The sequence below is a fragment of the Nothoprocta perdicaria genome, unplaced genomic scaffold (genome assembly GCF_003342845.1).
Source record: "Nothoprocta perdicaria isolate Ctin4 unplaced genomic scaffold, notPer1 scaffold_27, whole genome shotgun sequence".
Lineage (NCBI taxonomy): Eukaryota > Metazoa > Chordata > Aves > Tinamiformes > Tinamidae > Nothoprocta > Nothoprocta perdicaria.
In genome coordinates this window covers 3,499,501-3,512,029 of record NW_020455499.1, presented here as the reverse complement: position 1 = coordinate 3,512,029, position 12,529 = coordinate 3,499,501, and the positions used below count along the sequence as shown (strand labels likewise).

The 12,529-nt window shown below is 44.2% G+C and overlaps 1 protein-coding gene across 1 annotated transcript in view; it reads left to right on the top strand.

Moving 5' to 3' along the window:
* THSD7B (thrombospondin type 1 domain containing 7B) overlaps window positions 1-12,529 on the top strand; it is a 232,648-nt gene that overhangs the window by 41,503 nt on the left and 178,616 nt on the right. The window contains exon 4 of the mRNA XM_026040879.1: window positions 9,958-10,741. Coding sequence (XP_025896664.1) covers window positions 9,958-10,741 — 784 coding nt within the window. The remainder of the gene's footprint in view (window positions 1-9,957; window positions 10,742-12,529) is intronic.

Sequence of the window (12,529 nt, the reverse complement as noted above, 5' to 3'; positions counted from 1 at the left end):
TTAGTCTTTCCAACAGGGTTTATGCAAAGGTTTGTAAAATGTCTTTCTTTTACATTTGTATTTCCACTTATGCAAATGTCTGAAGATGTTTTATTCTTAAAAATAAGCTATTTCATGATGGTGCAGTAGAGCAGCACCTGTGTGCTGTCACCAGCGGTTTTGCCAAGAGCTCCGATCACGTCTGGTTTGTAAGACCATGATCCTGCGTCTCAGGTCCTGGTGGCAGTGGTAGGATTGGGGGCTGCAGTTTCAGGAAAGAAAATCCATAGAGCTCCATTCACCGGGAAAGAGGGTACATCTGTCAAAACTGGAGTGGGTCTGTCTTAAAGCAAATTCACCCTTTCCTGCCTTCGCAATGCTTGTCCGTTGGTTGTTGAACTTGACTTTACACAGACTATCAGGAACTCAAGGAGGTCTTCACAATGCAGAGATATCTGATGACTTTTCTTTAGAGTATTTTTTCAAGTGTCTCCCCTTGGCTCTGCCACTCATCGCTTCCTGAGCTGATGCTTGCTGTTGGGTAGCTTTTCTGTAGCTGCACGGAGAGAAATATTTCCTTAAAACTTTCAGGGCTTCAGTTTTGGTGTCAAGCAGCTGCTCTCCTGCGTCTCAACCTGGAAGAGTTTGTCCCCTGCCTGAGGAATCTCACCCTTTGCTCCCACATGCCTCTCCTTTTTGCTTTTTATAATCACGTTCTCTTTGTTGCTGCCTCATCTCCATCTGAGCTTACAACACAGCTCGTTAAAACTTCTCCATGGGGAGCTCTGTGGTGGGATGGTGGGATTGTGTAAGTCCATGAGAGGTCTACGAAGCCTTTGCTGTGCTCAAACTCTTGCTCAAGGGCAAGGAAGATAACTTCTATCTCAATAAAGCCAAGAGTTTATTGTCAATATAACTGAAGTCTTAGGAGTCTGATTGTTATTAGTCCAGATCTAACTGTAACGGAAAAAGGAAGAAGAGTAACGTAGTTAAAGGTGTTAAACACAGACTTCTTTGTTTCTGGCTTTTCCTCGTGTTACACATGGGCTTCTCCAGCTTTATCAGATGCACATCAAACCATGAAGAAATGTCTGTTTTGGCCTCCCTTCTCTTCCAGCCCGAGTTTGAGCGTGCCGGTGTTTCAAGGTTGCTTGAGAACAGCCGTCTCCTCTCGGGAACCTCCCGTCAGGGCCTGTCACTCGTGGGCTCCTTTGAAACACGATTCCTTCAAGAGGTATCGAGGGATTTCAGGGCCTATCATGATGAACCTAATGGTGAACCAGCCTGAATGGTTGTGATAGTTCTGGTGAGCACTTCTAAATTAATAACCAGGAGTTTCCTTGACAGGACAGCTAAGGAGAATATGGAATTTCTGATGTTGTGACCTAATTCTCAATCATTTCCAGTTACAATGAGATGATAAATGAACATTACTGAGAAATGATATTTTAAAAAAGTAACATGGCTGTGTTGGTGACAGAGAGCAGTGTTGCTACTGGAAGGGTAGTGGTGCTGATGTTTAATTTAAAGCTGTCTGAAAATTTGTATTTGGTCCTTTTATGAAAAGTCTGATTTTGAAATGGAGGCATGCTTAGATTATGGAGATATAGAGAAGGTAGAATATCTTGAGTCTTAGGTTAGCTAAGGATAAATGAGCATTTTATGTGTACTAGAACTACTTAGGCTACAAAATAGAGCTTTTTTTTTGAATTTCATGCAAATATCTCTACTTGTAGTGTAAAACACTAGGACAGGTAGGGAATCTTGTGTAATTTGGTAACACTGTGAATAAATGTCTCTGCAATTTAATGCAACAGAGGTACCAGATGTGTAATTAAATTAGCACAGATATTCTGCAGGAATATCTACTACTGGCAAGAAAGCTACTTCTCTCAAATGGAAACAAGCTTAATGTGAAAATCTTTGCTTCTGAGAACATGCATGCTATGCACATCATTACCCTGTTAATTAAGTCTGTTAAGGGCTATATTTTCTCAGGCCTTGTTAAATGATTACTTATGTATCAGAACATTTGTTTCTAAACATCATCAGTTGCAGTGTGGGCTAAAATTTTAATAGCAGATGTTTAAGGTTTTAAATTTGGATATAAAATATGTGTACAACAGATGTGCACCCATAATTTGTATTTTTCCAAATTACCAGTCTTTTACTTAAAAAAAAATCATAACCATGATATCTTTTATGGCAGCAGTGGCCAGACCGATACATTTAAATCCTTCTTTCACCCTTCTTTCCTTTCTGTCTCTTTAGCAAACAGCACCAGCAGAAGCCCTCAGTGTTCTTTGCACCCTGCTGGATCTCTGGCGGTCTTCAGGGAAAACTGGATCTATCCTAAGCAAACACATTCTTAGCTCTTTTCAACATCTAAAAATATGCATTTTTGACCCCAGTGTGGAGGTTTGTGAACATGTGTGTAGAGGTGCACATCTGGTTAACTTTCAGTTGTGACTGCTCAGAAATGTGTCAGCCCTACGAATTCAGCATAAAGCCAAAAATACAGCTGCCAAAGAGGCAGCAGGGTTTGGCAGTGTTGTAAGGCTGTGCCCTGAATGATTGTAGGGCTTCATTTGATGTTTGAAACCTACCACCTTGAACCTGAAGTCCTATTTTCAGTTTTCCTTTATTCAGCAGAGTAGCTGTTGAAAAGAAAAACCTGCCCCTTCTGCTGGCAGATCTTGTTCCCACCCTGCCAGGTGACAACTTTGTGTCCCCGCAGCCGTCACCCTGTGCATTGCTGCTCCTGTGCATTGATTGACACAGATTTATTACCAATACTCTGGGACCTTTTATCCAGTTTATACTTGGGGGCTTGCTGGCTTTTACCCCCAAGGAATTGAACTCACATGTTAATCTGCTGACATTTTAATTTTTCACCTCTATTTGCAATAATTTGAGTGAAACCTGACAAAATTGGCTTCCAAATGTGATAGGGATTTTCCTTTCTTCACTGAGCTATGTAGATACGTGATGCTCACTTATATTTTGTAATCCCTGACGCAGGAGTGCCTAAAATCTTTCTAATCTTAACATCTGTGAATCTGAAGGAAATAATGTGATCATGCTATCCAAGTGTAAACTCAAGTGTTTTAATAATTTTATTCCTCAGGATCTTGTAGTTGAGAAGTCAAACTTACGATRTGATAGGTAATTTCAGTGTGCAAATTAATGGCTTAGTGGCTTCCTCATTCCCTGCCTTTTCCTTTCTCTCTCCCTCTCTCTTTTTAGTAATAATTGTTTGCTATGTGCCTGTCATTCTTCCCTGAAGTAAAACATACTTAAATCTTAAAGCCCATCATCCTGGTTTACACGGTCTGGAGACTTAAGCTCTTTGGCGCTCTTGGATTGATTGGACTCTCCTCAAAGTTCAGCCATTCTCCCTGTCAGCAGCCTTTTCTCGGAAAATCTAGTGGAGGAGCAGATTGATTTACTGTGGAGAACACTTATCATTCTAAAACTAGCTCTTCCTATTGTTTGCTTTTGCGCAGCGATCTCCAGGTATTGCAGAGATCTCTGCTTTCCCAGTTTCTTTTTTYCCCCCCGGAATTTGGAACCTTAAAGAGAGGGTCTAGAGAAAAAGAAATTGGATTATTAAATGTGGACTGTGAATAAAAAACGAGGAAGCATCCAAACCAGGCGATATATATAGCGTGCAAGAACTTGCCTTCAGGTTTTGTAAAATTGACTGTGCACATATTTAAAAATGTGTCTTTAGCTGGCTAGGCTGTCTGTTTTCTGAGTTTGCATCTGCTACGTAGAAATACTAATTAGCAGCAGTTTGGGCGGCATGGGAAACCCTGCCCGTCCCGTAGCTCTTACAATGCTTATCAACAAATGAGCCATCCAGTTGAGRAGACACTTCTGTATAAGTGGTCGTTTGCCGTGAGTGTCTGTATTTTCTGCAGATTCGCAGTATGCATTTTTAGGTGTTTGCCAAATAATGAATTATTAGGGAATTGATAAAAGAATCCTTGACAGAGCCCTGGCACAGGCTGCCCAGGGAGGTTGTGGAGTTTCCTTCTCTGGAGATCCTCAAAACCTGCGTGGATGCTGCCCTGTGCCCCGTGCTCTGGGTGTCCCTGCTGGAGCGGGAGGGTTGGACTAGGTGATCTCGAGAGGTCCCTTCCAATCTCAACCATTCTGTGGTTCTGTGAATCCTCCCCGTGGTTTGGAGCTTGAGTTTCAGATAGATGGTGACCCAGTGCCAGTGTTTCCCTCTCCCCTTTCCCACCAGGGCGCTGTGTCAGGTGATAAACCCTTCACCCAAATGTCCTGCTATGGATCCTTTGGGGATCCATTAGTGCTAATCTGTAAATCATTTGGGGTGTGGAGGGACCCCTTGTCCATACTGAAATGCACWGTCTGTGCAGCAGTCCTAGGAGGCTGGAGCAGCCCTGACACCAGGGATGACACCAGAGGGAGTCACTGCAGCCACTGTTTGTATGAAGAGCAAGGAGGGAAATCCCAAGTATGGAGCAGGAAAAGCCTTGTGTGGAGGCTGCTGGAGTTGAAATCTTGGCCAGAGACTGTGATGCGGCTTAAGAACCCCTATAACCTGGAACAGCCCTCCTGACTCGTCCTGTTCGGGCACCAGTTCTGCCAGGCAACTAGGAGGTAAGGGGAGTGCAAGGGACACTGTGTAACCAGCGCCACGCCGGTCCTGGGCAGTTGTCAGGAGTTACCTGGAGGCAACGCTTCCTATGGGCAGGTGTGAGCCCCTCATTCCAGGCAGAGTGACTGACGAAATGTCTTTCAGTTGCATTTTGTATTAAGGTTGCATTTGAGGAAAAATTTCTTAACAGTGAGGGGAACAGAGCCCTGGAACAGGCTACCCAGAGAGGCTGGGTAGCCTCTCCTCCTCTACCAGAGGAGATCTCCTTTTCTGGAGATCTTCCACACCCGCTTGGACGCAGCCCTGTGCCCCGTGCTGTGGGTGACCCTGCGTGTGCGGGGGTTGGACTAGACAATCTCTAGAGSTCCCTTCCAACCTGAAGGATTCTGTGATTCTATGACTTACAAATACCTTCCAAAAGCTATTATGTCTAAAAAATAATCAGGTTTTACAAGTGTTTAGAACTGGAAGGAGATCAAAATTTGACTACMTGTAGTCTAGTACTGATATGTTTTTAATCCTTTGTGCAATATACACGCTAACCTCAAAATACATTGTGTGGGCAATACAGAAATGTTTTGGGATGTCTGGGTTGCTGATTTTTTAAATTGAACTTGAAAGGCAAAAAGATTTTTCCCTGGGCTGTCTCCATAATGTGGGCACATGGTTGAGTAGCTAAGTTAATGCAGTTTACATTAGTACTTAATACTGACAAGTCCTGCCTTCAAGTGCCAAGAGTTAGTAAATCACTGGCTTTTCATAAACAACAGTGTTTATTACGTTTTACTGCAGTGTCTCACTTGCTGGAGTGTGTCTGGAGTGTTACCACGTGAGGAAGGTGATGCAAAACCTTGAACCGCAGAATTGGAACAAACTGCTGCATGGCTATAAGTCAGTGAACTTCACTTTGCTTCAGTTCTAAAGCAAGATGAATAACTAGGCTTCTGAATTACTCATTAATGGAGGTCATGAAAGTTTTAAAAAGTGCAGCAAATAGTTAAAATTAATAACAGGAGTCAGAGGAATTTCATGTGCTGTGGTGACACATTGCAAATTGTACAATATACTCTTATTTTGTATGGCATGCATATTATACATCTCATGCAAATTATAGTCAAAGGTGTTTTACTGAGTTTGTGTTAGTAAAACGTGGCAAAATAATTGAGAGAAACACGGGTAAGGAAGAGAAGCTGTGATATGAAATAACATGGGGATTTGATATAGGGAAAACATACAGTAAGGCTTTTCCAGAAAACAGAAGACAAAGCAGTTGTGCTAGCCTCTTTTATACTGATATTGCTATGTAATATAAAATGCCTAAATATTTTAGGTCTGGTATAGTGGACTCTCTATATAGTGCAAGGCTGCTCCTTGCCCCAGAGATTTGAGACTGGGAAAACGTGCGATTGACCTCGATACACTGACACGGGGGGCACGGTGTGGAAATCAGATGGCTTTGCTCAGCTTGGAAGGGTTTTGTCCAAATCGTTAGAAAGATTTTGCTTTTTATGTCCAACGTCTTCGCATTGTGCCAAAAATGAATTTAGCGATGAGAAATAYGAAAATATGAAAATGTGTTAGTCAACAGTTTGCTTGCTGCTAGGAAAGTCCAAAACTCATAAAAATTAATATAGATGCTGTTTTGCATACTTTTCTCATGCTGTTCACATTAGATAGAGCACTGCTAATAAACAGTTCTGAGGAAAGCAATTCAGTGGAATTTATTTTTTTGCCATTGAAACTTGTAATTAGAATAAATAGGTTGCAATACCATTAAGAATAAAGCTCTTGTGCTGTTTGAATGGGTTCTTATTTGTTCCCAGAAATCATCAAGGAAGTTTGGGCTTTCCTTTTGGAGAGGAAGATGCTAGAACAACGTCCAAAGTGGCTGTGTGGGATTTYAAGCGCAGGTATTTAGTTAAGATGGACCATGGTGATCTTCAGGAGTTAAGGCTGCATCTGGTGAAGTCTTTTTTCAGCAAGTCGTGTTTTATTGCTAGGATATTTGGGGATTTGTTGTGTCTCGGGTGCTAGAAGAACTGCTTATAAGTTTGATGTCTCTCTTGCTACCTTAACTGAAGGAGAAGGAAAAAAAAAATCTAGAAAATCCGTGTTTGAGTAATTGTCCATTAATTTTTCAGTGTCCTTTCATTAATATTATATGTTACTTGGGCCTATTGGACCTATACTATTACCTGTATGAAATAGATGACTAGCATAATCCTCTATTTAACTGCTAGCTATTCTTGTACCAAGGTTGCAAATCCCTACGTGGTCACAGGTACAGAGTAGTTGTCAGAGATACTCACTTTGAATCAATTCTCGTGTGGTAAAAATACTTCAGTTAAGCTAAATGTAAATGAAAAAAAACTAAAATGAAAACTGAAAAGTTTAAAAAAATAGACATTAAAATGTAGGAATAAGCTAGTAAAGCATTAGTGTAGTAGCAATCCTTGTAAAGTAATAGTGTGCTTATTACGGAACTGTCATTGGGATGCACATGCTAGGTTTGATATTCATGGTGTTCTGGGTTATCTGTGGTGTGTAATCTGCTGTGCTTAATGAGTAACCTGCTTGTCTAATGCTTCTGTGGCTTGTGTGGCAAAGGCCAGATGTCATTATATCCATTCAGACATAATTATTGCATAATTGTGGGTCTTGGAGGCGGGAATGGCAGGACAGTGCCCGCTGCGTCAAATCCATGACAATTGCTTGGTGGTAACTGGCTTTGGGAAACGGTACAGATGGATAATACAGGATTCTTTCTGTCAGATAAAAGAAGACAAAACACTGTGTAGTTCTTTGTTACAGTGACTTAATTTATTAATTTCTTTTATGTCATCATTGCCCTGTAGTGTTACGGATGTCTTGTAGGAGGCAGTGGGATGTCTTCGTTYGCAGTGATCCTTTGTTCAGCTTTCTCATTTCTAGGAATAGTGATTTGATTGAATTCCTTTCTCTGGGTTGGTTGACTGAGTAATTTATTTGTGCCGCTGCACAAATAGGTTCCTAGGTGCTTTTCACATCTCAGTGGTATCTCATAGTCTTTCCTTGTAAAAATACATTTTCATTACAAGGAGCAGTCCTATGCAGCAAACCCTTATTTTGTTAGATGCTCATCCATGGGATACTAGAATAATGTAGGCTGGACCTTCTGCAGGTCTCGTTGAAGCTCCTGCTCGGAGCGCAGGGTCGTCGATGAATTCAAGGCTGTGTCGAGTCCGATGTTGAAAACCACCACGGATGGAGTCGTTACGTTCCTTCAGGGCAGCCCGTTCCACAGTTTACTTTTTCTTATATATTTACAATGTATGCACTTGTACTATGTTCTTTGCTTATATCCAGTGGGAAGCTCCCCTGTTTCAGCCTACATCTGCTGAYTATCTTTCTCCCACCTTGTCCTGCTTTAAAGAGCATCCATCATCTTGATAACTCCTTCCCAACACATTATTTCTTAGGACAGCAGGATTTTATATCCATATTCCTCCAATCAACACAGCTTAAAAAAATCCTGCAKAGTAATGCAGAGCAGTCGTAGGAGACAACTGGACAAATTACTCTTACTAAACCTGTCATTGTTTCTCACTATTACATGGGACTCCCATTTTTGGTAATTTTCATGCCTTTGGGGGTTTTGCTCATTAAATATGAGCACATATGCKTATGGCTCCAAAGGCTGCAGATTGGTAAATCCCTATAGTAACAGGATACAGAGAGATGGAGAAGAAGCCTGAGCAAGAATTGACTATAATTTGATGTTAAATGCAAATATAGAATGGAAAAAAAAAGTAAGCAAGCAAGCCTCATAAGTAATTATACTATCATTAAACACAACCAGTTTGCAATTATTCTGTGTCAAACATGCCTAAAATGCAGCCTGTTAGTCTGTTCTTGACATGCCAAAACATAAGCAAAAAATATAAGGCTGAAAATCAGATGCAGATTCCTATTACTATAGATTTTTTTTTCCACTTCCTGATAAGTTCTTCTGGACACAGCAATAAACAAGATTTCATTGCTTAGCTCAATTTCCTGTTCAGTAGCTTAACTGAGTATAAGGATGTAAATACTTCYAGTCAATAGTCTGCTTTGTAATTAGTATTTAATTATTTTTTTAGAGGAACCATGTTAAATTTACACTTTCTTTGCAATAAATCTGAAGTCGATTAAAAGAAGCAGCAGAATGCAAATAATAATATAATTCCATTTTATTAAAAGCGCAGTGGAATGTAGGCATCAAAGTGCAGAAAGTGCACATTCTGGCTTGGAAAAAATAAAGATAATAGTATCTTTAGTGCATTTTCAAGTAAGTATTATACAATGCAGTGCTCTTAACAAGGGAAATGGCTCTGTTAGGAGGACGTGGGTAATTTTTAAGCTTGGGAGCAAGGTGAGACATGATCACCCAAATCCCTTCAGTATGTTAAGAATCGGTCTGAGTGCTTTTCTCTACCCTTCCTTTTTACTTTGCAGGCACTTTTGCATTTTATAGCACCTAGGATCTTTTGCGGCCTTGAAACATTTTTAGAAAAATGGAAATAAAATCCTTTTATTTGCMTTGTCAGATTTAAATTCACTTGCAATTTCCATTACAGGCATAGATGTGTGTCCTCCGAAACAAAATAAACCACAACTGTTGGGTTTAATTTTGCTCTTTGTTCCGTTCCCAGATACTGGAGCCTCCAGYGGTGCAGATGGAAACCCCTCGATCYGTGCACTTCCCGAGTAACGTGGCACCCGATGCGCACGAGGGGCCTTTTGGGCTATTAGGGGCCTTTTTGGCTATTAGGTGCTCTGCTCACGAAGCAGCCCCGCGGGACGCATTGCTGTGGTGTATACACTATAATATCAAGTCAGCTCCTCCATTTCAAGCTCCTATTAAGCGTGAGCTCTTATTGCCGTACTATTTATCGGTACTGTTTTATCACCTCAGATGATGATTCAGCTGCTTCCCCGTGCGGTTTATTCCATTGACTAATTGCTCTATTAAGGATGTTTTCCTCTTATCTAACTTGACTTGCTTTTCCTATTAGATTATTGTTCCTTTATGATCGCTTTTATATTCATTTGTGCAAGTGAAATTAAATATTGCTGTTTCCTCAGGCTTTGAGATGCGTTTCACTGCCCTGGGAATGTCACCGGCCTGCTGATGATTTGGGACATCGGAAAATGCAGGATCTTTTCCTCCCAGTCTCAGAGAGTGGCCAGTCCTCGGGAGCAGCTGATAATAATTTCCTTTTAAAACTATGCGGGAATATGTTGATTAGGAGCGTGGTGGCGGTGCTGGGACAGAGCGCCGGTGCTCCGTGCGGGGATGTGACCATGGCTCTGCGCTCTCTCTCCCGCAGGTCCCTGGGGCCGCTGCGTGGGCGCGTGCGGGGCCGGCGGCGTGCGGAGCCGGGCCGTGTGGTGCGCGCACGCCGACGGCTGGGCCACGCGGCCCGCGCACTGTGAGCCCCGCGAGCGGCCCGACGAGCAGCGCGGCTGCTTCCGCCTCTGCGACTGGCACCCGCACCTCTTCGCCTGGCAGCTTTCCGAGTGGGACGCGTGCACGCTGGTGTCCGGCGCCCGGCCCGCGCCCGCCGCCGCCTGCGTCACGGCCCAGCACGGGCTGCAGCGCCGCAGCGCCCGCTGCGTGCAGAAGCCCAACGGGACGCTGGCCGCCCGCGACATCTGCGAGCAYCTGGCGCCGGCGCCGCCGACGGAGCAGGCCTGCCTGCTGCCGTGCCCGCGCGACTGCGTGCTCTCCGAGTTCTCCGGCTGGTCGGCGTGCGGCTGCCAGCGCCGCTCGCAGCACCGCACGCGCGCCCTCCTCTCGCCCCCGCTCTATGGGGGCGCGCAGTGCCCCAACCTCACGGAAACCAGGAGCTGCGTCCCCAGCGCCTGCGCGCCCCCGGAGCGGRGCTTCACCTACAGCCTCCGCGTGGGCTCCTGGGGCGCCTGCCGCCCGCCGCACCGCACGCACCTCGGCCCCGTGGGAGGCACCGCGCTGGAGCCGGGCATGGAGGCCGGTGAGCCGGGCACGGCCGCGCTGCACCCCTACCCGCGAGGCGGCCTGGCCCAGGCGGACATCGGGTTCCAAAGCCGGCAGCTCCGCTGTGTCCGGAGTGACGGGAGCGACGCGCTGCTGAGGTAAGGGCGCACTCATTCCCTCTTGCCTTTATCCCAAACTATCCCAAACGGAGTCGTTCCGCAGTGTGTTCCGCACGGTAGAGCGATGGCCAAAGTCACGTTTTTCAGAGCTAAAGGCAAATATTAATGCGGGAGCTTTACGGTCTTTTTTGATTTTATTCTCTCCTTGTAAAACTAGTGTTTGCTGAATGTTCTTCCCACCCCTGTGATTTGTTGGTTTAATTCATTCCATATTTTAAATATTTCTATGCTAATCTTTGTTGTTTTGAGGAAACATTGGGGAAATGGAAGTTTATACCTAAATCTGTCGTTCTGCCGTTCCTGGGCCCTGGCTGTGCATGACAAGGGCACTTTTTCAATGTTGTACGTCTTGTATTTGTTGGCTCAAGAGGCAAAAACTGCATCAACTGAAACTCCTTTACTCTGACAGAACAAAAGGGAATAAAATAAGAATGTGGTTGGAAAGCTTGGCCTCACAAATTGACCAGAGAATAGCTGGTAAAAACTGCAGTCCAGGAGCCAACGCGTGRTTATCCTCGTGCCTCCTGAAGGGCCTTCCTACCTGTGGGCATCTTCCTGGGCGCTGGTGCTGGGAACAGGGGTCAGTGCCTCGTGCTTCTCATCGATAATCGCTGCAGAGCTCTGTCCTTACATGTTTTATGCAATAATTCCTACATTGGATGGTTTGCTGCAATTGAAACAGGAAAGTTTCAGTAACATACTGCAAAAATTTGGACGATTTGTTCTCTCCGTTTCTCGAATTCAAATTCAAGCTCTCCAAGCTCTGCCATTCACCTTCCAGATGGAATTTGAGCAGGTGCCGGGAGCTACAGGTTGGTTGCTGAGAAGCTGATTCATCCGGAGCGATTCAGGAGCCAGGATTCTTGAAGAACTTTCAATGTTCTGAATTTCAATAATATTAGAAGTTCTTCAAGAATCCTGCTGCTGAATTTTGCAGAAATCATTCCCTTTCTCAGTAATCTGTAGCTCCTGGCAATGGCTCAAATTCAAATTGGGGAAATAAGGGGTTATTTTTTGCCCAAAGCTCTGCTCCTGGAAGTGCTGCTCACACCTACCAAGGTGCAAAAATCTGCGTTCAGGCCTCTTGCTTCCCTYCTCCTATTAAACCTGCAGGAAAGTACGGTTTTATTTTTACTGGTTGTAAAAAAAAAAGTCAAGATTTCTGACCTGTTCCAGCAGTTTCTAGCATCTTTACAGTATTACCCAGCTGTAAATACACATGCTGATTCTAGGCATGCCGATTTTATGCTTATGGAGCTGCTTGACTTTAGGGGAGTTACTTGTGATTTACGTGGGCGTGCGACCGGAGGCAGGTTAACACTCACGAGCTGTTGTTGGGTGTCCGGGTGACTCCCAGGCCTCCCGCTGCAGCAGGATGCCGGGGATGGAGAGAAGGGAGCCGGTCTGGATGTTCCTCCCTCGCATTGCTCGTGATGAAGGTGCCGGGAGCCTTTGTTTTAGGACTCTCCCTACGATCCTCCTTGCTTTGGGGGCAATCCAGCCCCCTAAAGACATTTTAGACTGGGGCTTTTTCTCAAGTTTGTGGCAACAGAAAGGCGATGCAAACCCATTATTTACTATTGCTAAGCCAAAATACAGCTGGAAACGTTATTGATTTTGTGGGGACAGAAGATCAGGTCATTCTGTAGAGTCCAGGTTGTCACACACACTATTCCTTCCTTCCTTCCTTCCTTCCTTCCTTCCTTCCTTCCTTCCTTCCTTCCTTCCTTCCTTCCTTCCTTCCTTCCTTCCTTCCTTCCTTCCTTC